The 26,566-nt window shown below is 46.4% G+C and overlaps 1 protein-coding gene across 4 annotated transcripts in view; it reads left to right on the plus strand.

The window, feature by feature from the left end:
* The window catches only part of MYO5B (myosin VB), a 149,134-nt gene that overhangs the window by 55,405 nt on the left and 67,163 nt on the right, over positions 1-26,566 (plus strand). For all 4 annotated transcript variants that reach the window (XM_010395385.4, XM_010395387.4, XM_010395386.4 and 1 more), the window contains exons 8-14: positions 2,713-2,820; positions 4,855-4,964; positions 6,534-6,799; positions 11,667-11,748; positions 13,274-13,414; positions 21,252-21,374; positions 23,208-23,291. In XM_010395385.4, coding sequence (XP_010393687.2) covers positions 2,713-2,820; positions 4,855-4,964; positions 6,534-6,799; positions 11,667-11,748; positions 13,274-13,414; positions 21,252-21,374; positions 23,208-23,291 — 914 coding nt within the window. The remainder of the gene's footprint in view (positions 1-2,712; positions 2,821-4,854; positions 4,965-6,533; positions 6,800-11,666; positions 11,749-13,273; positions 13,415-21,251; positions 21,375-23,207; positions 23,292-26,566) is intronic.

The following is a 26,566-nucleotide window of genomic DNA, read 5'->3' on the forward strand; positions in this document are numbered from 1 at the left end:
CACATTGCCCACACAGAACACACATCACTTTGACCACTTTCAAGAGTTTCTGCCATGGTTATATGCTTCATTTTTAAAAACATACCCTTGGTAACAATGATCTCTGCTGGCATATTAAAATTCAGACACAAATTATTTCAGCGCAGCCTGGGACATGAGTTGACGTGTGAGAGCTCCAGCTGTGGAACCACTGCTCTTTTCTTGGGAACATGTGGATCAGGGGAAGTACCAGTCTTACTCATCACAGCTCTCTGAAAGCATCATCTGTGTTTGTGGTGACTAGTAGGAGTGGAGGCTGAGAGGCCTTTGCTGTCCTGGTGCATCACCCAGGATGTGTTTGTGCTGTTGTGACTGTGGCTCTCAGCTTCAGCATCTCAGGGATGAGTGTGTAATGGCCACAGCTGGCAGTGCAGGAGGAGTGGGTGCCAGGGCCATTAGCCTGCCAGGAATGGAATTACCCTTCTTGGGTAATTTCTAACCAAAATTTGGTGTCAGTGCATGTCAGTCTCCAGCTGCTCTCTGTGGCACTTTGCTGTGTCACAGCATGCACAGGTATCCACCATGTACTGGAAAAGAAGCAGTTCTTTCCAAAGGTAAATGTGTGTCCTTGGTGTTTCCTGCCCTCTCACCTTGCACTAGCTGAAAAATGCCTCCCCAAAGTGTCCTGGTGGCTGTCAGATGTGGGGCTGCTCACAGGCTTGGTGGGGACAGGGATGTGGGTCCGTGAGCTGCTCCTGCTGGTGTGACGCAGGTTCTGCCTTGGCCTGTGGAATTGCAGGTGCTGGGCAGTGGTCTGTGAGTGCAGAGCTGCACAATTCACTTATTTCTCTTTCTTTTGAGTGATGTTTTTCATTTCCAGCTTTGCCTTGGATTTACAGGCCTGTATGAAGATAACTAGTTTGAACTCAGATTTATTTCCTCGTGTGAGCTGTACTTACAGTCAACCTTGTCTTCCCAAGGCTTAACAAAACAAGCGATGTCTTGATGTGAAAGTCCACTTTTTATTACTCATGGGGGAGGATGTATATTTTTCCATATAAAAAACAGGAGCTGTTGCTTCTCCTTTGGGTCTTGCCCATACAAAGAATTGTTGTTACTTCTTTTTATGTTGCAAGATGCTGGGAAACAAAAAGAGCCTCTAAACATACATGAGCGCAGCAGAGCAAACCAGTGTTGGCTTCAGTCAGAGTGATCCTAAAGGCTTAATTTTAAACTAGAAAGTAAATATTTGACTTTAAATGGTGATGTGCAGTGCAAGTGCCTTTTGAAGTGTGGTGTCTAGCTTAATGATGCCTGGGCAGTGGTGCAAGGAAGGAATGTGTTTTATTTGTTTGCAATGAATCAAAGGGTTTGTGTGGTTGTTAAAATAATTACAGAGATCTTGAAATACAGAGATTGGAGTCAGTTATACCAGGGATGACTTGAGGCAGAAACAGATCCCAGTGTGGATGTTTAAAATTGAAAGCTGATGTCCCAGTCCCATCAGCCACCACCAGCCCTGGCTGCATCTTGCAGGGTGATGTGCAGCAGCATCAAGCTGTGAGCGTGATGTGCTCCACCATGGGCTGAGTGAGCTCCTGTTGTGCTGGGGGACTAGGAGGGACATTGTCTGCCTGACCCCAATCAGCATTCTCTGCCCCTTGTTCCCGATGCTCCAGCAATGAGCAGAATTACCGAAACCTCTGGGTCGCAAGGCTTTGTATGCCAGAAAGAAGTAACTGTTTTTCTTTACAGCCTGAAAGTACAGCTAATGCAGAAGCCTGTGGGAGGCCTGGGAAGGGATGGGGAGCTTCTGGTGGCAATTTGAGTCAAAAGAAGTGCAGATTGCAGTGATTTTAAAGGCTACCACTCGGCTGGTGTGGAACACACAGTAGGCTTTTTCTCTGTATTGATGATGCTTGGGAAATATGTTTGTGTGTGTTAAGGAGTGGGTTTTGGCAAATGACTCCTACTCGGTTCAAAACAGGCTGAGGCTGGTGCTGAGAACTGATTCTGGGTGGGGTGGGGAGGCTGTTCAGGGGCTGGGCTCCCCCAGCCCTCGCAGGGGACAAGCTGTGGCTCTGCCAGGGCTCAGCCAGCAGCCTTGGGCACACATCTTATGGCTCTGGGCCTTGTGTGGGGCCTTGTTTTAAGGAGGGGAATTACGTGTGCAGCTTTTTTAAGCGGACATAAATCCTGCGATCTCTTCTTGTTGTATTTGCGTTGGAAATGCCTCTCAGTCTCCACAGGATTTATAGGTGTCATCCTGGAGTAACTTTGCTAAAGCACAGGTGTTTGTAATGCAGGCACTGAGAGCCATTCGCCATTCCCTTTGCTCCCAAGGCCTAAGGCTTTATGAACAAAAGGTGTTAAAATATCTGAATTACTCATGGATATGTAAAACAAGACAAGGAATTATTGAAAGTAGTCACCTCAGTGTTTGGAATGGTCTTTCCCCCATGTGATGGAGCTGTTACTAGAATCCCAAACACACCACAGTGCTGCCCTGATGGGACTTGCTGTGCATGGGGAAGAGGTTTCACCACTGCACGAAGCAGCTCCTGTCACTTACTGAGGTTCTGCTTCATCCATTCCCAAGCAAACTGTGGTTCAAAGGAGACAGGTGCCCTTCAGGGCTGTGGGACAGGGAGCATCCCAGTGCACATTCTGCGGAGTGGCTGCAGTGGGGGAGTGCTGCTTGCTGATACATTTCTCCTCTTTCTTCTCTCCTAGCGTGTGCGGAAGACTTTTTCTACACTTCTCAGGGAGGTGACACGTCCATTGATGGCGTGGATGATGCTGATGACTTCGAGAAAACGAGGCATGCCTTCACCCTGCTCGGTAAGGGGTTGCTCTGCTTGAGGCCTGCCCAGCAGAAGTCTCTTGCAATTGTTTTCAGTGTTTTTCCAGAATTATAACGCTCCCGTTGACCTAGCTGGCTTTGCTTTGTTCTTTAGTAGGAGCTACAGAAGTGTTTCTAGCATCTGTCTGTGAAGCAGCAGTGAAATGGAGAAGGACACAGAATTTAAGAGAAATTTAAACCATTCTGAAGTCAAAGCAGGGCTGCAGTATTGACTTGCTATTTTTTACCCTGTTTACGAGCAGGAGAAGAGCTATTACTCTCCAGTTCAGTCTGTGTTGTGGTTGAAGGTGATGTCACTTCTTGGATCACAGCATTGTACCGAGTAGCTGATTTCCTGGAAATAATGAGCTGAGTACACCCTGCTGTGCAGAGTCCACATCTACATGGCAGCTGCAGAATCTGTGCCTGTGACCAGCCCCCGTGCCGGCAGCAGGGGAGCAGAGCTGCACCCTGCCTGCAGCAGGGCTCTTTGAAAGGAAAAACTATCTGGAGAGGAAAACTTGCCCAGTTTATTTATATTTATCTGAAACCAAGTTTATAAGTGCTGGTCAATCTCTGTGCCTCTTGGTTTCATTTCACAGGCTGGGAGAGGAGCTCATGATGTTCACAGCTGGCTGTGGAATTTCTTCACCAACTGTGCCTGCAGTGAGTGTGGGGACTCACTGCAAGCTGTAGAACTGTAGTTGTTTCCCCCAAATTTTTCCTCTTTGTGTTTTAGATGGGCTCAATCTCTTTCTCTTTGGTGACTTGTCTTTACCCTCCTCTTGTTCAGCTTGTGTGACTTCTGTTAATTACTCAAAAAATATGATTCCTGTTTGCTCCAAACTTGCCCACAGGACTGTAATCCCCAGGGAACTTTCTCCCCATCCCCTTGGCATTTGTAGTCTCTCTTTGGTCCCCTTCTCTGCCTCCCCAAGCAGCTCCCCTGTCTCCTTGCTGGCCCCTGAGAAGCACTGTGGGAGCATCTTCTTCTGGGGCCAGTTTGATGACGATTTTCTGTTCTTCACGTGCTCCTCTGTCTCTGCTTTTCTTCATTTTTCTTCAGTGTTTCCCAGCTCTGCTTTTGTTCAGGGCCTGGTGAAATTGCTACTAGAGTTTACAGCCTTGCTTTTCTGTGTGTAACAAGGAAAAGTCAAATTTATCTGCAAATCCCCAATCCGAGGCAGGCTAAACTCCAATTAAGAGTTCCAAGTAAGAGCAGAGCATTGCTCCTTTTGGTAACCTTGAAACATTTCTCACTGTGCTGATAACAGAAAAGTCCCGAGAGAGAGAAAGGGAAGCTCTGGATAATTCAGAAACCAGCAGGTGATGTCTCAGACCTTGGGTGGATAATTAGGACACCAGCCTTGAGCACAAAAGGGATACAGAAACCCAGCTGGGATGTAAAAAAATGCAAGATACGGCAAGAAGGCCATGAGCACACTGCTGCTGAGCAAAGCTCCTGCTGGAAATGCCTGTAAACCCTGCCAGAAAAATAGATAAAGCAATATATATAAAAAATACATAAAGCAATAACATTTTACCCTCCCAGTAAAGATCCACAACACGTAGCTCTTGTCGAGACACTGGGGATGGTAAGACAAAGCTCCCCATCAGCTCCCTGGTGACTTGCTGCATCCAGCTGTGCCACCAGTGTGGAGGCATTGTGCATCGTGTGCAGGGCTTTAATTTTCCCTTCTGTCTGTGGGACGTTGACAATAAGTTGTAATTTCTGTGCTTTGGTTGTCAGCAGACTGCGATCACAGATGAGCAACTCCTTGTTCTGTGAAAGCTGCAGAGCCCCTATAGCTCTGATCCTGTTTGATTACTGTGGAGCAGCGTCCTTGGTTTTGTGTGCATTAAACCCATCTGTGTTAAAATTGAAAGTTTGTGGTGTATTTATTGGAAGAAGCCTCATGGTTCTGAAAACCAATTGCCTGGGAAGGAAATCGAACACTGCCAGTGCCTGCAAATAAACTTAAAATTGTGTTTCATTTTCTGTTGTGACAATCAGCTATCAATTGTTCCCATAGGAGTGAAGGAGTCTCATCAGATGATCATTTTTAGGATAATTGCTGCCATTCTGCACCTGGGAAACTTGGAAATCCAAGGGGAACGAGATGGGGAAGCCTGCAGTGTGTCGGTAGGTCACCCTCAGGAGTGGGGCACGTGGGGATCTTGGTATGCTCAGGAGTCAGGCTGTGTTCATGTGTTGAGCTTCACAGCAGTGTCCTTTGGTAGAAAGCCCTTTTCCTCCTAGTTTTCTTTGCCTTTTTTTGAAAACACATCACAAGTTCCTAGTTGCTTTGTTTGTCCTGGGAGATAATTTGTTGTTCCTGCTCTCTAGCCAGCCTGCAAGCAAGATCCTTCAAAGATTGCTTACATCCCTTACATCCCAACCCACCTTTAACTCTTCCTGCTTCCTTAGAACACCCAGTGCAGGGTGTTGGGGAATGGTGACACTGATGGTGACACCAGCAAGAGGTGTGATGCTTTACAACCATTTTCCTCCAGGCAAAGCCACGGAGCTGCTGCTTGTAACATGGCCAAAGGAGCACTGCACAGTTAATTAGCAAAAATAAATAACACTAAAGATGCCTTGGAGGCAGTTTTTCTGTTTCCGTGTTTGTTCAGAGGTGGGGAAAAATAAAGCAATTATATGGAAAATACTGTCCTGTAAATTATCATTGCATCCCAGGCTGGGCCGTTTGTTCCTAATTAAAGTCTTAAAAGGGTTCTGCACACGCTTTAGTGTTACCCTTGAGATAATGTGGTGTTCAATGAGTGAGATGCTGGGGGTAATTTACTTGATACTTGGCAACATGGATATGTGAAAGCTGCCTGCTTCAACAATGCTGAGTTCTGTTAATGAAGTTCATATTGTTTAATTACTTTCAAATGTGATTGCAAGGTATTAAATCAGTTCTGTTACAACCTTGACTCTGTGGTCAAAAAGGTAACGTCGCAATAAAACATCTTAGAATTCTTGTAAAATGCACTTTTTTCCTCAAACCCACCCAACATTTCTAAGTACGCTTATCTAACTGGAAACAATTAACTTCCTCTAAATGTGTATTAATACACAGAGGAAAATTGTTTTCTCGTTGTTCAAAAGGCAGTGCCTGCTACTGAGCATAATAGAGACTCAGAGCTGCTTTGTCTTAATTTGAGAGGGGGGGAAAATACATTGCGATAAAGAAAATGAAGTTCATATTTCATTTTATTAATTGTGCGAAGCCTAAGCCCTTCTGGTAGTGCATGATTTATAACTCTGTTATTCAGAATGGAGTTACTTTGTAAAAGGCACAGTGTCATGGCATGTACCCTAAGCTTTAGTTTGAGGCATAATCAGGGTTGCTCTGAGGGAGAGTGTAGTTGCAGCTCAAGGAGGAGTGAAGTGGAGAATGCTGTTTCCTGTGGAAATCCGCTCTTTGTGAAAGCTGACAGTGCAAGGATAACCAGAGCAGGGCCAAGCCTTGGTACCACTGTCCGGAGCTCCGTGTGAGCTGTCCCACCCCTGTCCATGAGGACTAGCACAGCAGAATGGGTGTCACTGCTTTCCCATTCCTGTCACCCACAGAGAGACACAGCTTTCCCTAGTTACAGGTAGTTATAAAAAGCTGCTATTGCACAGATCTGTGAACTTGGGTGTTAAAATGCCAGTTTGGGGTGTCACCAGCCTGCTGACTTTGCTTCTGGTCTCCCCCCCCAGAGCGAGGACGAGCACCTGAGCAACTTCTGCAGCCTGCTGGGCGTGGAGCACAGCCAGATGCAGCACTGGCTCTGCCACCGCAAGCTCGTCACCACGGCCGAGACCTACGTGAAGAGCATGTCCCTGCACCAGGTGGTGAACGCCAGGAATGCCCTGGCCAAGCACATCTATGCCCAGCTCTTCAACTGGATCGTGCAGCACATCAACAAGGCCCTGCACACCACTGTGAAGCAGCACTCCTTCATCGGTGTGCTCGACATCTATGGGTAGGCACCTCCTCAGCTGTCCAGGCTGCTCAAGGAGTCCTTTAGAATTTGTCTTCCCCTTCTTGCACGGCACACTTGGCCTTGGCTGGTGACAGGTGATGGGAATACTAGAAAGGAACACAAGAAAAGTACTGTGTATTTTGCAGTTTTGATCCTCCTGCAGAGTGTGTGGCCTTAGAAATGGTGCACGCAGGTCTGTGTGAGCACTGGGTTCTGGGGTTTACCTCCCACGCCCTTCCCATCTGGGGTTTCTGTCTCCTATACTGTTTAAAACAACCTTGAAGATGAGCTGGGGTAAAGGTGCTGCTGTGGACACCACAGACTGCCAGGTCTTGCTGTGGGGTTTGAGGACACTACTTTGCTTCTTCAGCTGTGAAACCACAGCTGCAGGGCGCTGGTGCAGTGAGAGATTTCAGAGGAGCTTGGGAACCCGTGGTGGGGATGTAAGGTGCAAAAAGCTCTTGCAAGGCTTGCAGCCTGCACCCTCAGGGGCAATGAGCTGCTTTAAAATTGTTCTGGGTACCAGTTACTGCCTGGTTTGTTATCCTGGAGCTTGAATGGTGGTGGAAGAGGGATGTGAGAGTTGTCTGAGTTCATTTTAGCTGAAGTGCTGCAAAGAAGCAGAAGATGGAAGAGGAAGGAAGGGATTCTGCCAGTTGTGGGGTGGAAAAGGAAAGAGGTCTTGTGGGTTTGGGTTTTGCCCTCCATTTTTTCAACACTATTCTTTTTCTGTCTCTCTGGGCACAAGGACAAGGGAGAAGTCCCAGGCTGCCCATACAGGTAGTGGATGGTCCATGCAGGGCCAGGTTGGACAGCACTCGGAGCAACCTGGTCTAGTGGAAGGTGTTCCTGCCCATGGCATGGGGGGACTGAAAGACCTTAAAAGGTCTGTTCCAACCCAAAACCATTCTGGAATTCTGTGGTTCTCAGTGGGACAACAGTGGCCTTCTGTTCTCCCTTAATACATTAAGGTGCTCAATTGCTCCTGTTTCAGAGGAAAAGGTGGAATGGGCAAGTTGCAGCTGCTCCAGGAACCAGTCCCTAACCCAGGGCAATCGCTGTGCTTGCTCAGTCCCAAATCCCATGTCCTCTGAAGGTCTGTCAGCTCTAGGAGAACCTCGGGTTCGGAATGAAATCCTGCCGGACCAGTTCTGGATCAGAACGAAAAAGCAGCATGATTTTATGGCTGTGACACCTACACAATTGCTGGAACTGGGTCTTGTGTATAAACCCTCCCATGAGGTTTCTACAGCTGCTAGTGTTTGGGATGTTGATTTTGACATCTGCTGGACAACCACAGCAACAGAAAGGATGCCAGAAAGAGCTGGGGCACCAGCGCAGCCCCACTGTCTGCTCATCTCCATCAACAGCTGCTGCCGTATGGCAAGGTTTGCAGGAGCACTGCTATCAAGGATGATAACAATACAGTTCTGTTTGATTTGGGATTTCAGTGGCACAGCTCGAGGTGATGAGGTTGCTCTCTCTGGTTTGCAGGTTTCTGGGCTCTCGGGTAGATAGCACAGGACCTGGAAGATGTTAAATATGGCACAGTCTGGTTCAAAGACTGTATGAGATAGAGAAGCTGTTTTCCATCACTGTCCCTACAAAGAGAAATTTCTGCAGGCTGGGCTATGATAAATAAAGCTTTGAGATGGAGCCCTGTGAGTGATGGTGGGTCCATACAGAGAATTGGATGCCTGAGTTAGAGGATCAGATTTTCAGAAATCTAAATGAAAGGAGACTTGGGGATAAGGCTCATGAAAAATTAAGCTGGGCTTGAAAATCTGTTAGTGTGGAAGAAAAACCTCCTTCAGCCGCCGGTCCGTGCATCACGTCCAGTGCAGGGGCCAGCAGATGCTTTCACAGCCCTGGTGACACCAGCAGGGATTTTCCACAAAGACCTGCAGGTTTTATTAAAGAGGCAGATTTGCCAGGGGAAGGTGTCCATCTTCGTGGCTGAAACGCTTGTGAGAGTCTGGTGTCCTGAAAAGACCATAAATCCCTTTTGTTAATGGGTATTGCTGTCTAACTGCTGACTAATTAACAATGCAAGGAATTTGGGTGATGATAACGTGACTCTGCTGTCCTTTAAAGTGGTTCGGTTCTCCTAACTCATGGGTTTTTAAAGTTTTTAACGCATTTTGCTAACTATTAGAATTTTTTTCCCCCAAATGGATGTTGTTTTTTCCTTTCCTTTGGAGAGGGATTGAGCTGGAAAAGCAGGGAGCCTGCAGCCAGCCTCACAGCATGTCCCTGACATCCTGGGACCTTCTCTGTCCCAGTGCTCCTGGGGGACGACTGTCCCCATGGGTGGGATTTCTAGGGATGGGATCCAAACAGAGGATGCAGAAGCTGTAGGGTTTTTCTTCCAACTTTCTAATGCTCGACTTTGCATCCTTAATTCCGTGTTAACACTGAGGTGAGAGGGTGCAGCACTGAAAGCCTTTCTGTATTTATTGAAGTGGTGTTACTTGCAGTAGCAGTAATACCGCAGTCTCTCAGAGGAGTGGCTTCTTGTGGCACTCCTGGACTTGGTGGGGACAGCTTGTTCCCCCTCTTGTTTGCCACGTGAAGGGAAGTGTGAACACCCAGGCGGCCAGCTGTGTGCTAGACTTATTCATGAACTTTAAATATTTTAATACAAGCCTCGGTGCTTGAGGACTGAGGAGATACCAGCCACACGGCAGAATGGGGAGCAGCAGAAAAAAACAAAATACAGCATTTGCCCCTTGAAAATCTACTCTCAAGAGCCGTCCCTAAGCTGGATGTGCCTTCTCGGGAGCTGTAGCAATGGGCTGGAGTGGTGAATATGCTTATTTTTTTTCACCAAGATACAGTGCACTAAAATGAATATAGAGACCAAACAGGCACGGTTTTGCTTTCCCCATCAGGATATTGCCTCAGTGCAGTCACTCTGAGCAGGTAGGACCTCCTGGCGAGCACACACGTAAGGCTGGCGACTAATCTGCTTTGTCAATTAGAGTCCCTTAATAAGCAACTTTGTGAGATCTCCCTTGGAGGTGGAGTTGTACAGCAGCTCTGCCCCTGGCTGGCACTCGCTGGCAGGGTTTGTACATCACATCTGGTGTCTCAGAAGGGGAGAAAAAGTTTCTATTCCAATTTCTTTTCCTCGTGTACTCCAACCCTCGTTGTCTTTTTTCACCTTTTTTTTGTGTCTCTCCATCTATGTTTTAATTTAAACTTTTCTTGCCCTGTTGCTGTGATCATGAGCCTGCAGAAGCTGGTATTTCCGAAGAGTCCTGGGGATGCCACATCCCTTGAGTTGCTGGAGGCACCGATTCACTCAGCCGTGCAGCCGAGGCCGAGCACAGTGGGACCTCTTCAAGGACACATTCATCACTGAGGGCTGGGCCACGTGTTTAATGTAAACATTTGTTGTCCCAGACACCAGGTTCTGTTGCATTAAAGACTGTAAAGCCCAGTTTCTGGGAAGGGAATGGATTAAGCGTCCTCTGCTTGGCACAGGTGACACCAGCTCCGGGGGCAGTGCCAGCCCCAGTGCAGGCAGAAGGAAAGCAGTCCCAGGTTTCCTTAAGGACTGTGGGGGTGATAAATGCACAAAACCAGCTCTTTTCTCCTTCTCCCCATTTTCTTTTGCCGTTTGTCATTGCATTTCCCCAGGGATGCTGGCATTTTGTGTGGTGCCAGCATTTTCACCTGGAAGTACCCGGGGAATAACTGCATCAAGCTGGATAACAGCAGGGTGGTCCTCAGGAAGTGGCAGAAGTATTGATTAGTTTGAGGAAGAGAGGTTGGAAAGAAAAGGCTTCATTTATTTAGTGTTTTAAGACTGTTCTGCCAGCTCCTGCAGTGCCTATTACCCGAACAATTATTTAGTCACATATTTGTCATTACAGCAGCTTGAACACATTGAACACAGGAAGCCTTCCCACTTCTCCCCTTGGTTTAATCCTTACAGTCATGTGTCTCTCTTCCAACTGTGTCTTAAAAATAGAAATATAAAACAAGTAATTCCCAGTGGTAGCTCAAAATACCCTCTTTGGGTTTTCAGAGCAAGCCTGGCTCCCTGTGCCTGTCCCTGGATGTTGCATGCTTCAGCCTTAGGGGCTCTGCTGGCTCCCTGCTCCTTACCTGTAGTTTGTGGTGTTAAAACTGCATATTTTTTCCTTTCTAATTGTGACTAGGAAGTAATTTTTGGGCTCGGTTTGGAGCTGATCCGTGGAAGGGTAGGATAATATTTTGGGATGGGGAGTTGTGGAAGTCCTGGTGAAGAGGTGGATCACTGAGTTGAGCACCAAGGTCCCTCTAAGGCTCCTTGGAGGAATGTGGAGTTGCAGCTGAAATCACCATTTTTCCCACTCTTCCTTCCAGAAGTTGCTTACTCACGTGTGTCTAATTTTTGTGCTAACAGGGATGCAATACAGAAGATATAATTACAAATTTAATACCTTCTTTTTCTGCTCTATTAAATTCCATTAAAAATAGCATGTTGGGCCTTTTAAGACAGCAGCTACTGTTTCTTCATCACCTTCGCGGTGAATGTATTTGGACTTAATATTTCATAATATTTTTCCCCAGGAGAGGCAGTTACATTTCTTGTCTCAGACAGAGCTGATGGGCAGGAAGCTGCAGTCGTGCCAAATGTCTCATTCGTGCGTGGTAGGAGGGACCTCTTGAATCCCTGGAGTTGTGCCAAGGAAAGATAGATGTTCTGAGGAAAAAAGGGTAGATCTGGGATAGGAGGAATGGAAGGGATGATTGAATAACTGGCATTCCCCATCACACAGATGATACCGTTGTAGGGGAAAAAAATGAAAAAAGAAAAAAAAAAAGAAGACTTTGAGACAAAGCAACGCCTAATGCTGATTTATTCATTGATTTGCAGGTTTGAAACTTTTGAAGTGAATAGCTTTGAACAGTTCTGTATCAACTATGCCAATGAAAAGCTCCAGCAGCAGTTCAACTCGGTAAGGTCAGCTTGGAAACGTTCCATAAAACTGAGCAGAAGATGTAACAAGGCAGGATTGTTGTGTGTCTGGCTTCTGCTTAATGGCTTTTACCTGCAGCCTGGATGGATCACGAGGATCCTTGGGATGCCTCTCTCCCAGACATTTCACTGCAATGGCTCTAGATATTCCTATCAAGTTGGAAAATGTTGCTTTGTTGATGTATAAGCTTGATGCTGGAAATGGATTTGCATGCTGTTTGTGCAAAGGCTGACAGATTGTTCTGCAGAAGTATGTAATTAGCCTTTTTCTTGGTGCTCTTTTGGTCCTAAAACAAAACCTGGACTGTCTCTTGCTGATTTCCAGTGTGAATTAAAATAAATTATGGGTATGGAAAACGTCCCATTAAATATGGCTTAAACCTGTGAGATGAAATCTCTGTATTAAATAACAGGATTGGACACACTCCACACTTTTCACTTGGACATGCCTCACAAAACCCAGAAATTTTCCATTTTTATTAGAAACAAGCATTTACCTGCACTGGAAATGAAACCAGTAAGGGGTTGCCTTCTGCTTTGGTTTTAAGTAGGGAAAAAATTACTGTTAATTTCAGGATGCAGGAGAAAACTTGTTGAATTTGAGCGTTTAAGTACTGCAGATTAGTTTGGCCCTTTGAAACCATATCATATGCATGGACATGAACATTTGCAGTCTATCTAATGCATCAGATAGATCACTGCTGCTAAAAATGAAAAGTAAATTATGGATTGTATTTGCACTATTCATATCTTACTTGGTATGTCTAACTATCACTTCTGAAGCTTATAAATTCAAGCTCCAAGATGACATGTTTGAAGAGATTTTAAAAAGCTATCTTCGAAGGGGAAAAAAAAGTCCATTTGAAAAATCATTTTTTAATATGCTTTAGGGTATCTCAGAAATAGCCAGAGACAATTTATCTGCTTGGGCAGGGGCCTGAGATACGTAAGCCATGCAAAGATTTTTTTATTATAAGTTCTTCTAAAAAAGAATTTTCAGTAGAAGCATCCCTGAGTCAGTCAGATGCTGCTGCTGATACCCCTTCTAGGATGATGGGTGCTCTTTGTGGAGCCCTGCTCGCAGATGGGGACACGGGCTCTGAGCCCTGGCTGGGCTCCCAGTTTGTGAACCTGCTTCAGGTCACTGCTTTAATCAGCAGAGCAATAAAGCAGAGGAGGATTTTTGTCAGCCCAAGAGATATATTTGTCATTGCCACATCAGTATATGGCTTCCACCTCGACGCAGTGACAGCTTCAGTCGTTTTGTAGTGAAAGTCATTTAAAGCCTTCTTTTTCCCTGCGCCGTGGCTTCCCAGTGTAATGGTTTTATTTTCCCTGCCAGGAGCTAGGCTGTATAAATGGCAGGGCTATGTGAGGGCACCTAGGGCCTCTTTGGCTTCTGGATGTGCTCATGGAATGCTGAGCTCCAGCAGGGACAAGGTGGGGGGGGCTGTGCCCTGCTGGCTAGTGTCACACCTAGTGACTCTGCTTTCTCCCCCTCCCAGCACGTGTTTAAGCTGGAACAAGAAGAGTACATGAAGGAGGAAATCCCTTGGACTCTCATAGACTTCTATGACAACCAGCCCTGCATAGACCTGATAGAGGCCAAGCTTGGGATTCTGGACCTGCTGGATGAAGAGTGCAAGGTAAAGAGGACCTCCCACTTTTTTGCCAGTGGTTTTTTTTTCTATAAAAGGTCAAAGAATGGGCTTTAACCTGTGGTGTCTTGCAAGTTGGTAAACATCTCCTTTCATGTGTGTTGATACTGTGCTCATGGTGAGAATAGGTTTGAGCTGGCATTTGCTTTGGTTTGGAGCACTTCAGAGCCTCCTGGGCAGGTGTTTGCTCCAAATCTGGGTACCTGCACTGACCACGTGCAGCCAGTGCTTTTGTGTCTGGCCTGGCTGTACTGAGGAATAGCCATTGATTGAGACCTGATGTCTTTGGCATTGCCCAGGAGCTGGTGCTCCTCTCAAGCCTTATTTTGTCTCAGGGGAAACCTGAGTCCTCTTGCAGCAGCTCTTTAAGGTAAAGCTCATTGCATTTAGCTTTAAGGTAAAGCTCATTGCATTCAGAGACTTGTAATGTTGGAGAACAATTTGCTCACTTTTGCCCTCTCTCTCTCATACTGGCCAAAGTGAAATCTTTTTTGAAAGCTGAGAAGAAAAGCCATTGTGGCAAAGCTTGGTGACAATCCATAAGAAAGGCTGGACTCCTTGTCCACACATCGTTCAGTCATGAATAATCAAATATACCTAGGAACAAGAAATGTCAGAGGGCAGGTTTCCTTGGGAAGTTGGGATGTCTGTTTTGAAGGTCTTTGATGCTCAAGATGTCCTGTTGGAAGGTGATGGGGACTGCTTTCCTGCTGGGTGTGGCTGCCTTGAGGAGCCTCAGCCTGGTGTTGCTGTGAGGTGGTCCAAGTTGTCCTCAGAAAGGGTTTTAGTTGAGACTTGGATGTATTCTGTGCCAGGAAATGTCTTTCTGACTGTGGGAGGGCTTCCAGTGTTTTTGAACAAAGGCAGGGAGGAGTGAGGCAAAGTGTTGGGAGAGCTGAAGTAGGTAAGCATAGCCAAGGTGGTAAGAAGGACCCAGGGAGTTCTTGTTGTGTCTGTTGTATCCATGTGTACAGGACAGATCTGGCGGCCCAAGAACACAAGTGTCCTGTTGCACCAGAGGGAAAGGGTTTGGATCCATTATTTAGACTAGTTTCCCTGGACAAGGATGTAGGACCTGTCTTTGTCTGGAAGGGGGGTGGCCTTTGGAGTGTTTGCTGTCCTCCAAGTACCAGGGCTGCCTTCCCAGGCATGATGGGGCTGTCCCAGCCTGCACATCCCATGAGCTCAGCCCTGGTGTGGGCCACAGATACTCTGGCTACCTCTTTGGGGTGAGCCAGAGTTGGGCCTTTGCCCTTTTCAAATCTGCTCTCAGGAAAATCTCCTTAAAAATGAGAACAAATTAGACTTAATTTGATGTCCTTAAAAATAGCATTTCTGGCAGTGCTGGCTCAGAAGGAGGCTCAGATTATTTGTTTGATATTCAGCACCATTTCATCTGGTCTCTGTGCTATTAAGCCCATTAAATTTTGCAGGCCTAAACTGTCTCCTGGATGCTGTGAGGACCAAAAGGAAAGTTTCCCTGGTGTTAGGAGTAACATCCTCGGCTCCTCTCTGGAGCACCTGGCACTGGTTGCTGCTGGTGGCATTGCTGGTGGTGACATTGCAGCTCCCATGTACCAGCAGCAGATCTGCCTGGCACTGCTTTTTTCATCCATACTTATTTTTTGAACAAAAAAAAAAAAAAAAAAAAAAAGAAAAAAAAAGAAAAAAAAGAAAAAAGAAACACAAGATCTATTCCTTCCCCCTTCTCATCAAATGCCAATTTTCTGGGTGTTTACCTGTCAGTGGGGGATGCTGTCATTAGTCACAAACCCTTATTACTGGCCCTGTAATCACCTCTTTTATAACAACCTGCAAGTGCTCTCCAGATTTATGAAAATTTCAGCAAAACCTGTCAGCTGAAAGCAGCAGTTTATGGATTAAAACCTTCACCCCCACGGCAGTGTTTCACCTCCTGGGGTGGGACCACAATAGGGTAATTACATGCCACCTCGTTAGAACCTCCAGCGGTGGATAAAAACACTCTGGGATGTGAAATGGCGTCAGGGGAATATTTGGTACATAATGAAGCTTTAGTGCAAATGCAGAGGGTTTGTCACTAATGTTCTTGCTTCACAGTATGGGGGTATTTTTTAATCCTTAGTGTGTGGTTGGGGGGGAGGTGGCTGGGTGCTTGCTGAAGCAGTTCAGGAAGTGGAGGTTCTAGGATAATCTTGTTGCTGTTTAGGGAAAAATTGACATAAGAATTGGCAGCGAAAGAGAGGGCTCTTGAACTGGGATTGGAGTGTTAAGGACTAAACCTGTCTCATGAAAGCTAATGAGAAAAACCCTAGTTCTTAAAACAGACTTTAGAATATAGAATCCTGGAACGAACCACAGAATCACAGAATGGTTTGGTCTGGACCTTAAAGATCATCCTGCTGGACCCCCTCCTCCACCCCTTTTACTATCCCAGGCTGCTCCAAGCCCCATCCATCCTGGCCTTGGACACTGCCAGGGATTCAGGGGCAGCCACAGCTGCTCTGGGCAACCCTGTGCCAGGGCCTCCCCACCCCCACAGGGAAGAATTCCTTCCCAATATCCCATCCATCCCTGCCCTCTGGCACTGGGAAGCCATTCCCTGTGTCCTGTCCCTCCATGCCTTTGTGAAAAATCCCTTTCCAGGAGGGAGATGTTTATGTTTGGGGTTTTTTAAACAGTTTTGAAATCATAGGAGTTGAGAGCTGTTGCTAAGGTTGGAGGTGGCTTCTGGGGCTCATTTGGTCCTACCTCCTGTTACATCCTTGGTCTGCCCAGGAACCCTTATAATCTCTCTGGACTGTGACTTGTGTCCTCTGCTAAGGGACCCTGGAGTCCTTGAAGAGCCTTTTCCCTGTCTCCTGCACTGGAGTTTCACCTGCCTGGATCCATAGCTTTTAGAACCTCTTGATTTTGCTCTGATGCCAGAGGAACAGCGAGAGTTCATGTCCCCTGCTCAGAAAAGGCCTTGGCCAGAAACTAAGGCCACCACGATGGTGGGACGCTGACGTGCTGTAGCACAAACTGATGAGCCCAAAGAGGTGGGAAAGGGCAGAAGGGCATCCAGGAGAACCTCCCTTCTTTTGGGCTGTGAAGGGTGGATGCAGTCACTGCGGGGCTAAGGGGGAAATTGGGAAAAGAGTAGAGTCTGTCAGAAGAAATGAAGGATGGAGGCTGTCTTCTCTAAATCCAGTTGTGGGAAGATTGCTTGGATGCCTGGAATGGATTTAGGGTATGGTTGCACTTGTGGAGGGAGTTACTTTGGTGGAGGGGACAGCACACTTTGGAAGACTCTGAATGCTTTGAGTTCTGAGGAAACGTGGAGTGACTTGCACTCTCTGAAGAGGAGCAGCCAGTTGGGATTGGTTTTTCAAGAGGTTTAAGTTATCCTTAGAGGAAACAGAAAACTTTCAGAAGTGCACTCGAGCCTCTGTCAGAGCTGGATGAGCTGTCCTGCTTTTCAGGCTGAAACTCCATGCCATGTGGGAGTGCTGCCAGTCTTCCAAACCCTTCCCAAGTGCCTTGGACAATGCTCTCTGGCACAGGGTGGGATTTTTGAGGCGGTCCTGTGCAGGGCCAGGAGTTGGACATTGTTAGTCCTTGTGGGTCCCTTCCAGCTCAGGATATTCTGTGGTTCTGTTTGGGAGTGCAGTGAGAGGTTGCTGTGGATGCCCAGGTTTCTCCGTAAGATGTCCTGCTGGTACCTCACTGTTTCCTTGTTTTCACCTATGCTGTTGGCATGGGAATGGGAATGAAAAAAATAATGAAAAAAGAAGTGTCCATTTCCAGTAAGTGCATCCAAAAGGGTTCAATCAAGAGCAAGCTGATTGGAAGGGTTCACGTGTCAATGTCATCATCGTTGTCCAAGATTCCTGAGGGATCTTTCTGCTGTGGAGCAGCCTGACCCTGAGGCTGCCAAAGGGAGATGTGTCTCACCAAACCCACGAAGTCCTGCATGTTCTTGAGCTCCTTTGTGGCTCCATTCTGTGTTTCATGGCACGTTGCCACTGTGTTATGCTGCTAATGTGCCAAATGCATTTTCTAGCGCTGTTGAGAAGATGCTCTTTAACCTTTGCTGTGTCCTTCTGTCAAGTGCCAGGAACACTTTACTCCGCTTCAGGCCGACTGGTGTTCATCCCGCTTGTCTCTGTGCATCGCTGCGAACCTGGGGATCTGAGCAAATGTGTTTTCCTTGTCTGGACTCGTTAGTTTTTTGGACATCAGAAATTAGCACATGGCCTTCCTGTCCGGGGGGGATTTCTGCTCCACGAGCAGATACACAGAGGTTGGACCCCTGGGCTTTCCTCTCGGGCGGGCCGCTCAATGCGTGGGCAGAACAGGCTCCCCTACGTCACGCTGTCAGCTCTGATGCCTTCAAAGTCAGGCACATCACTTGTAGTGGAACGTGTTTCTGGAGTGCAGAAGCAGCCCAGGCTCTTTTCAAGCTTTAACTTATATTGGAGTGCTACGGAGAAAAGAAATAAAATGTGAATAGTTCCTACTGTGTTTTCTGAGCGTTGGCATTTAGATCATTAGGTTTGAATCACAGAATCCCAGGATGGTTTGGGTGGGAAGGGACCTTAAAGCTCATCCAGTTCCACCCACTGCCATAGACAGGGACACCTTCCACTGTCCCAGGTTGCTCCAAGCCCCGTCCAACCTTGCCTTGGACACTGCCAAGGATCCAGGGGCAGCCCCAGCTGCTCTGGGCACCCTGTGCCACCCTCGCAGGGAGGAGTTTCTTTCTAATACATAATCTAAATCTACCCTCCTTCACCTTAAGCAATTGACCTTTGTTTCTTTTATCCATTTAATTGTCCTTCTGTTGGAGGTGGTGGTGGAGGGAATCTCAGCCTTTATGCCAGGTGGTTCCAAGCATCTCTTCATATGGCTGGCGGGTTCTTGGGGGGCGCTTGATGCTGGGATGCAGAATGGGCAGATGGATCCTGTGGGGCTGGCCCTGGCTGCAGTGGGTGGATGTGATTTTGGTTGCAGCAGCTCCTGGCAGTGCTGGGGACAGTAAATCTAGAGGGGAGGGGATCCTGCCCGTGACAGGCGGAGGCACAGCGGGGACAGATGAGCACAGGCAGTGACCTTGTGCAATTCCTGGTATCAGCTTTATCCTGTTTAAGGATTCCGTACAAAACTCGCAAGGCAGTCGCTTTTCCTCTTGCCCATCCCCTGAAAAAAAGATGAGATATCCTCTAAATAACTTCCTCAGTTGCTCTAAGGGCCTCAAACTGCCAAGCTAATACCAAAAGCTGTTATAATAGTGCAGATAATGGCCTTGTTAGTTTTTATCTCTGGAACTTGGTCCCTATCAGGTGCTTCTCAGGCAGCTAAAAATACTCAGGCTGCAGGACGGTGAGCAGGGTATGGCAAACCCTCATTCTGGGAGGCAGGAGCGATGCCTTTGAAGTTCAGTTCCGAGATAAGCGGGTTTTTCAGCAAAGTGGATGGTCTGGAGGAGAGCTGCTGCAGGATAAATCTGGCTCAAGGTGGCTGCAGAGCTCCTGCACCTGTGGCTTACTCCTGCATGGGAGGCACCCAGTGATAGCTCCAGAAAGGATGTTTTTGCATGTAAATATTAAATATAACCCATGAAAAGAAACACATCTACATTTATATGACCCCATAGTTTAAACATGCGAGTCTTACCTTGCATAAATAAAATATGTATATAATTGCATAGCTAAGTGTCTTTCAATATTTATAGTCTGTGTTATTTCTGTATATATCCATAATTGGCTACGCTTAAAAACTGTAAAATATAAATAAATATGAGGGAACACGGCTTGCATGAAAGGCTGCTGCTTTTAATTCACCCTCATTAGCAGGGATTGGCAGGAGATTCTTATCCTTCTGTCCAGAACCCTTCTGACATGTTTTAGTTTGCTGTCATGAAATCAAAGGCTGTTTCAGAACAGCATAAAGAAATATTCCTCACCTGTCTCATGTTTTCCTTCTTCATGTTCTCTGTCCCTATTTCCTCTGTCATTTTTCATATAAAGGTCTATGTAAAGTCCTGATGGATGATCCAGAGCCCTGCCTGCTGCTGCACAGTTGTTCTGTGGTTTCTAGGCTTTGTCCCATCTAAGTTTAGATATTGCCTGAGACTTTTCTTCTGAACCATCTCTTTTTCTAACCTAATTATACAATTAGCCATTTTTCTTGTTAAAAAAAAATACATGTGTGTGTGTGTGTGTGTATGATGTGCAGCCACTGCTGTGCTCAGCAGTGATCCATGGGATGGGGATGAACCTCGTCAGAGGTGGCTCTCAGACCCCAAAGGAACGGCTTCACTCCTCGTTTCCTTTGGTTTTCAAGACTGGGCTGGAAAAGTACAAAATAAAAGATATGTACAGGTGCTTTCCTCAAGTGCCCAAATGTTTTTTGGAGAGTTTTTGGGGGGTTTTGGCTGGTTAGCAGAGAGGGACCTAGGCATATCCTAAAATAATGAGTTTTTATGTGAAGTGTAGAGATGTATTTAGTGTTAGAAGGTGCAGCAGGTTGTTATATGCTGCTATGCAGCTGTGTGTGCTTAGAAAATAATAAAATAACAAAAATAAAATTCCCCGATCTTGAAAGTATATTGCACTGACTTAATTTCACCCTTGTTTAGTGGGTGAAAACTGCAGGTGCTGGGGAGGAAGGGAAGCTCAAGCCCTGCTTTAACTGATTTGTGGAATTAGCCCATTCCTTTGCTGCACAGGTAGCTCTGTGAGGGTTTTTTAAAGTCCCTGCCACTTTTTAGGATGTTTCCATTCTCTGCCCTATCCTACCAAGCCAGTTTCTTGGGCAACACCTGGTATCTTGGTGTACCATGGCCAAATGATTTCAAAGGCAGGTCCACACAGACCTCTGCACCCTGATTTTGGTATGAACAGGAGGCAGAAGGAGGGTTTGGCATCCAGGACATCCGTGGCACAGGAGGTTGGATGGGTGGGAAGGGGAGAAGGGAATCATTTGCCTGCAGTAGGGCAGGTGTGTGGGTCTGAAGTCCCAACCCTATAACTGGGGTTAAAGCATCCTGGAATTGGGATCTAAGTGGTCCCAGCCCAAGCCTGCTGAAGCTTCAGCTTTCTGAAGACTTTTAATTTTATTTTTATTTAATTTAGATACTTTAGAATCACCATTGTATTAGCATTATTATTTTAAATTAAATAAACCAGAACTTCATGCATGTGGCCTCACGTAGCAGTTTCTGGAAGCTATTCTGTCACCTAAAATCGCATTAAAAAATAATGTTGGTACCTGAGTAATTAATGTATCTTAAGTGTAAAAATACTTCCCTAATATTTCTGGGTTATATATTAGTGGGTTTTTGTAGTTGTTTGGGGCAGGGGGTATATTTGGGGTTTTGTTTTGGGTTTTTTTGTTTGGTTCTGGGTTTGTTTCTGTTGGGGTTTTTTGTTTGTTCTTTTTGTTTGGTTTTTTTGGTGGGGGGGAGGTATTGGGTTTTTTGTTGGTCTTTGGTTTGGTTTTGTTTGTTTTGGTGGCTGATTTTGGGGGTTTGGGTGCTTGGGGTTTTTTTTTTTTTGTTTTGTTTTTGGGGGTTTTTTTTGTTTGTTTTTGTTTTGTTTCAGGGTTTGTGGGGTTTTTTTTGTTTTGTTTTGGGGTTTTTGGTTTGGTTGGTTTTTTGTTTGTTTGGGATTTTTTGTTTGTTTGTTTCGTTTGGTTGGTTCGTTTCGCCGTTTTTTCCTACAAGAGCCGTTCCAGCTGCTGGAACAGAACCGACATTTGGGTGTTTCCTGGCTGGAAAGGCAGTTTCAATATGTTTGTCACTAAAGTACATGAACACAAAGCTCCACCTGGCCCTGGCACTGTCCCCTTTGTCCCCGTGCAGGTGCCCAAGGGCACGGACCAGAACTGGGCGCAGAAGCTGTACGACCGCCACGCCGCCAGCCAGCACTTCCAGAAGCCACGCATGTCCAACACCTCCTTCATTGTCCTGCACTTCGCTGACAAGGTACCTACCTGGGAAACACATAGCAGGGACAGGAAAGCCTCCCGCAGGGAAATCAGCTGATAGCCCCTGTGAGCTGCTCCTTGGTGATTGCGGCTCGGTGCTCAAATCTGCATCAGCTCTGAGGAGGTCAGCCTTCCATCTGTGGCTCTGAGCTGTGCATTGTCGTGCTTCTCGAATAGAGAAAAATCCTCTTTCCCAAAGCTGCAGTGAAATGGATTTCTGTAAGGGCAGCTTGGCAGAAAATGTGTTGGAAATGTGTTTGAGGAGCAGGAGCTGTGAGTGTCAGCAAGGCATAGTGTGGGAGGAGGTGAGAGGTGTTCCTGGGCAGATCTTACCATCCTGAGGGAGAGGATAGCAACTGTGGCACTAAACTGAACCAAATCCCAGTGCCTGGTGCTCAGGGGTCTTGTCTGTGGGCTTCAGCTTCACTGAAGCCCTGACGTGACAGGTGTCACTCACAACAAATAGGAATCTCAAAAGTTTGCACACATTTGTTAGAAAAAAATTAAAAAGATCAACCCAGGGATGTGTCTGCGGAGATGGACAACATCCAGGTGCTGTGATGCCATACAGGTACTTCTTCTAACCAGGTTTGCCCTGGATGCCACAGGCACTTATGTCTTGGAGTGGCTTTATGATGTGTATCCCATGTCTCTGCCCTATGCCCAGAAATTAATTTTTGTGCCTTTCTATGCCTTTAAACTGAGCCTGAGAGGGGGAAGAAAAAACAGCAAAACTTTTTTAAAGCAGTTTGCAGCTTGTTCAAGGTCACACAGAGATAGCGACTTTTTTTTCCAGCTGCGGTGGGGGAGTGAGGAAGCACCCGGCTTGTGGTTTTTTTTCCAGTCAGCTTTTGGCCAGTTGTTCAGTTTCTTGTTCTCCGGAGAGAGACTGAGAGTTGAACTTTTTTTCCTTCCCTGGAATTTCGGATTTCCTCCCTTTTCTGCTGGACTGCTTCAATATCAGAACACATCGGGAGGACTTTCCACCGGGCACAGAGGGCCTGGCCCTGGGCCAAGCCCCAGTTCCAAGGATACCAAAGGGAGGACTCTGACACTTACCCAGGATTTTTCTCCATAGCGAATTTTCATTATTCAGCATTATTTTCCTTTTCCCGTGTGTTTGGTAAATAAATAGTTTTTATCTCTTTCACTTTCCTTCGAGGAAAATTTATTTTTCCCAAACCTGGTGGGGGGAGGGGTGGTTGTGCCTTCTCTCAGAGGATGTATTTCTAAATTTGGCCAAACTGGCACAACTTTCCATGGCAAAGGTTGGTACTCACCTTTCCTTAGGCAAGTGGTTTTGCATATGGGTCACTCACAAACAATACTTCTTAGCAAGTTTTCCTCTTTTTTTAAATGTAAAAAAAAAAGAGAAATTTTCTTCTGTTCTCTCTAAATTATTATTATTATTGGGTTTTTTAAATTAAAATTTAAATTTTTTTAATTGCATCCCAGCCATCTGCAATTTCAAAACCCTGGAGACCTACAAGAGACTTAGCCAGGGCGTATTTTGAGGTTTATTGATTAACTTACAAGGAGCTGAGAAGTGAACAAAAGAGAGGGTAGAGTTACTGATGATCCTTGCATTTTTTACCCCTGGTTTCCATACTGAGCAATTTAATGACTAAGAAACAATCTGTGTTTGCAGTAAGGGTTTTGCTTTCACTCAGATTCACTTCTTTTGATAAAAAGCGACCTTTAAATTCCAGTTGTTCCTTTCTCCTCTCAGGTTTTTTGGGTGAGCTCCCGATGGCAGGGGAGTGGTGGGAGCACCTTGTCCCTGTGTGTTTGGACTTGACCCTCTGAGCTTCTCCCCTTTGTGTCCTGGTAGGTGGAATACCAGAGCGAGGGGTTTCTGGAGAAGAACAGGGACACCGTGTACGAGGAGCAGATCAACATCCTGAAAGCCAGCAAGGTAAAAGCAGTGAGTCAGAGCACTCGTCCAGGCTGGAGCTGAGCTGTGTCCCTGTGCCACGCCAAGCGGGCTGAGGGTGTGAGCATGCAGCTGCCCTCAGCCACTGACAGCAGCCAAAGAGCCAGATCAGTGGGGTGTGGAGCAGGGAGAAGGGGGGAGAGGAGGGTGCTGGGGGTTACAGTCGCACCCATGTGTGGATGTGGGTGGTTGCGTGCGGTTGTCAGAATTCCTTCACTCTGGTGTTGGTGTCCTGTCAAGATGCATCTCAAAAATAGTTTCCGAACCTGCTGATGCTCTTCTTTTTTGGTCACCAAAATTAGGAACAGGTAGTTTTTGGGCATTGTAAATCCCACTTAACTCTTGCTTAGAGCTCCCCACCTGTCACCCATCACCCACAGAATCACAGGATGATTTGGGTTGGAAGAGAACTTAGGGATCATCTCATTCCAGCCCCCTGCCATGGGACACCTTCCACTAGACCAGGCTGGTCAAAAGCAAGGGGATCTGGGGTTAAAAGCCGCTGTCACCAGTGTTGTGTGTTTATTGTGGGTGGCCTTGCTGGTCCTATCCCCCCTGTATGTGAGAATAGCTTAATCTTAGCTTCCTCTTAGTTGTAATCCATCATACTTGTCCCTGTGACTTCTAATTACTTTGATAATTACTATGCGAAAAGTAGAGAAATGTAACATGAACTCTGAGACACTCCAGCTGCTGTGGGGCTGTTTTACACCGCTGCCAATGTGTAACTTTAACAAATTAACAGATACTAATGATCACTCTTGGATGTCTCTTGTGTCTTACAAGATTCTGTGCCATGTACCTCCCCTCTCCCAAGTGTTGTAGAAACAACTTGTCAACATCTCATTGCACCAAGTGCCAACGGGGATGTATTGACTGGCCTTGAATGCCACATCTCCTGGTAAAGGCTTTTTTGGCTCTTGGTGTTTAAAACCCCCTGTGGGCTGTGGGTTTGGTGGGATGTTGGAAGCAGAAGAGCTGTGGGGCTCTGAAGGCTTTGGAGTGGGTCATGCCTGCAGTAAATGACCCAGTGGGCAGTGGGCTCCAAGTCAGAGATTTGACAGTTTTCTGTACAAATTTAGGAGATTTTACATTGACTTCCAGTACCATACTCCTGTTCCCTGTCAGCATTTGGGTAGGTTGGGTTAAAAGTGTCAGTAACACAGACAGCTAAGGAATTTCAAATCTTTGTTGTTTTAAAACCAGACCAAAAGTTCTTCCCTGCAGCCTTGAGTCTGTCAATTAATGAGCTGAAACTTTAAACAACCTCCTCTCTCCCAGGTGAAGCTTTTATTGAGGAGTTAGTGTGAAAATGCAGCCCTGCAAAGTCCAACTCACCATCCAGCAGCCAAAATCCAGGCTGCGTGACTCTGGGGCACCACTGTACCTTCAAACCTGGTGTGTGGTTTAAGGAAGGAATACATCTGCTTTCCTCCAAACCATTTCAAAGCCTTCCACAGCATGGACCAGCATGTTAAGTTGGTTTAGGGTTTTTTTTGCATTACAGATTTTGAACCCCCCCTGCATGTTGCAAGCAAATGTGTCTCATATCTAGACTTCTCTTTGTGACACCCTTAGGTTTATTGCTGGCTGTGACCTTCTAAATGCCACCCTGAATAAGGAGTGGGATGAAGGGAGATGGAGGAAGCATTATTTTTAGGAGCGTTTTAAGCAGGAGTTTGTTCCTGTCAAAGTTAGGAGAGATGAGAATGGGAAATTATTTAACTGCTGTCAGTGGCTTGGCTGTTTCACAGCAAGGAATTCATGTGAAGATGGCAAGATGAGCAATTTTCTCATCCATGGGAGTAGTTGTGAAACTAATAACTGTGAAGCTGGGCTTTAATAATGCCCAAATCAAGAGCTCTGCATGTTCAGGAAGCTTCCCAGGGTAAAAACTGGGCGTGATTAGAGCTCATTAGAAATGCCAGGTAACCTCCAGGAATAATTGATGCTGTATGATTAATTATTTAGCCAGTACTGAACTTGCTCTTGGAGTCAGTGCTGCAGAACTGGCAGTGTCTGATAAGGATTTCTGTTTGACTTCTTCCTGTTGGTGTAGAGGAGAGATTGTAACTCATTGGAGCAGTGTGTTGCCGAGTGGTGGAGACCCTGGAAATCGTTCCCTAAAAACAGAGATATAAAATAAAGGCTCTCTTGTCATATATAGGGACCACAATATAGTAGCAGAGCAAGCTGGACTTCTGTTTAATAGCTGGGTTGGAAGGGATCTTAAATCCCATCCAGTGCCACCCTCTGCCATGGGCAGGGACACCTTCCACTATCCCAGGTTGCTCCAAGCCCCGTCCAACCTGGCCTGGGACACTTCCAGGCATCCAGGGGCAGCCACAGCTGCTCTGACCCAGCACAAAACACTCTGAAATGCACTTCAGTCTGAGAACCTTTGAGAGATAGTTTGATGAATTCCTACCTTTAAGCCATTCCCTTAACGACATGCTAGCAGTGGCTTCTATCACCCCGTGTTGATCCTGTGCTGTTCTGGGAAGAAGAGCAGCAGGAGCATCGTCACCTTCCTCCTGCAAATCCTTCAGCACCTGATGATCTCTTGCTGCCCCTAACCCCTGTCTGCCAGCAGATCATTACGCTGTTTTTTTGCCTCTTGGCTGCCGTGTGCCCTCCAGGGCTATAAACAATTAAAAACAATTTTGTTTTGCTGTAAAAAGCAACCTGGTCTCACCGAACCAGAAAAAGCAGCAGTGGCAGTGCTGAGTCTGCTGCCCAGATGTGTAGATTTAACTAAAGCTCAGATTTGTGCTGCAGAGGGCTGTGCTGCGAGGACTTTGTCCTGTCCTCGGGATCAGGCTGGCACACAGCATTCCCTGCCCTCTTCTTTGCATTCCCACTAAAGCAGTACAGAGGGCAAGGGGGAACACTGAATTTAACACAGCAAGGACCTGAGCACCTCCCTGTCAGCAAGCGCATCGCTGACGAAGCACTCCCACCAAGGCAGAACTGCCTTCTGCTGATTAGAATGCAATTAATGCCATCAACAAGATGGTGAAAGAGACTTTATAAAGCAGTTAATTAGTTCTGTAAGCACTGGTCAGCCAAAACAGTTGAGAGCCGATGTTCTTTGAATTAAGGAAAATTGTTTGAATGCTGATGGAAAGCATACAGGCATGCTGTGAAGGTATTACATTCCAGTTCTCTGTAATTACAAATAATGCACCAATGGTTTTGACTCTGCCAGATGGGGAGGAGGGTTCTGTCTTTTCTTACTTACGCCCTGGAACCTGTGG

This window comes from Corvus cornix, chromosome Z, assembly GCF_000738735.6.
Source record: "Corvus cornix cornix isolate S_Up_H32 chromosome Z, ASM73873v5, whole genome shotgun sequence".
Taxonomy (NCBI): domain Eukaryota; kingdom Metazoa; phylum Chordata; class Aves; order Passeriformes; family Corvidae; genus Corvus; species Corvus cornix.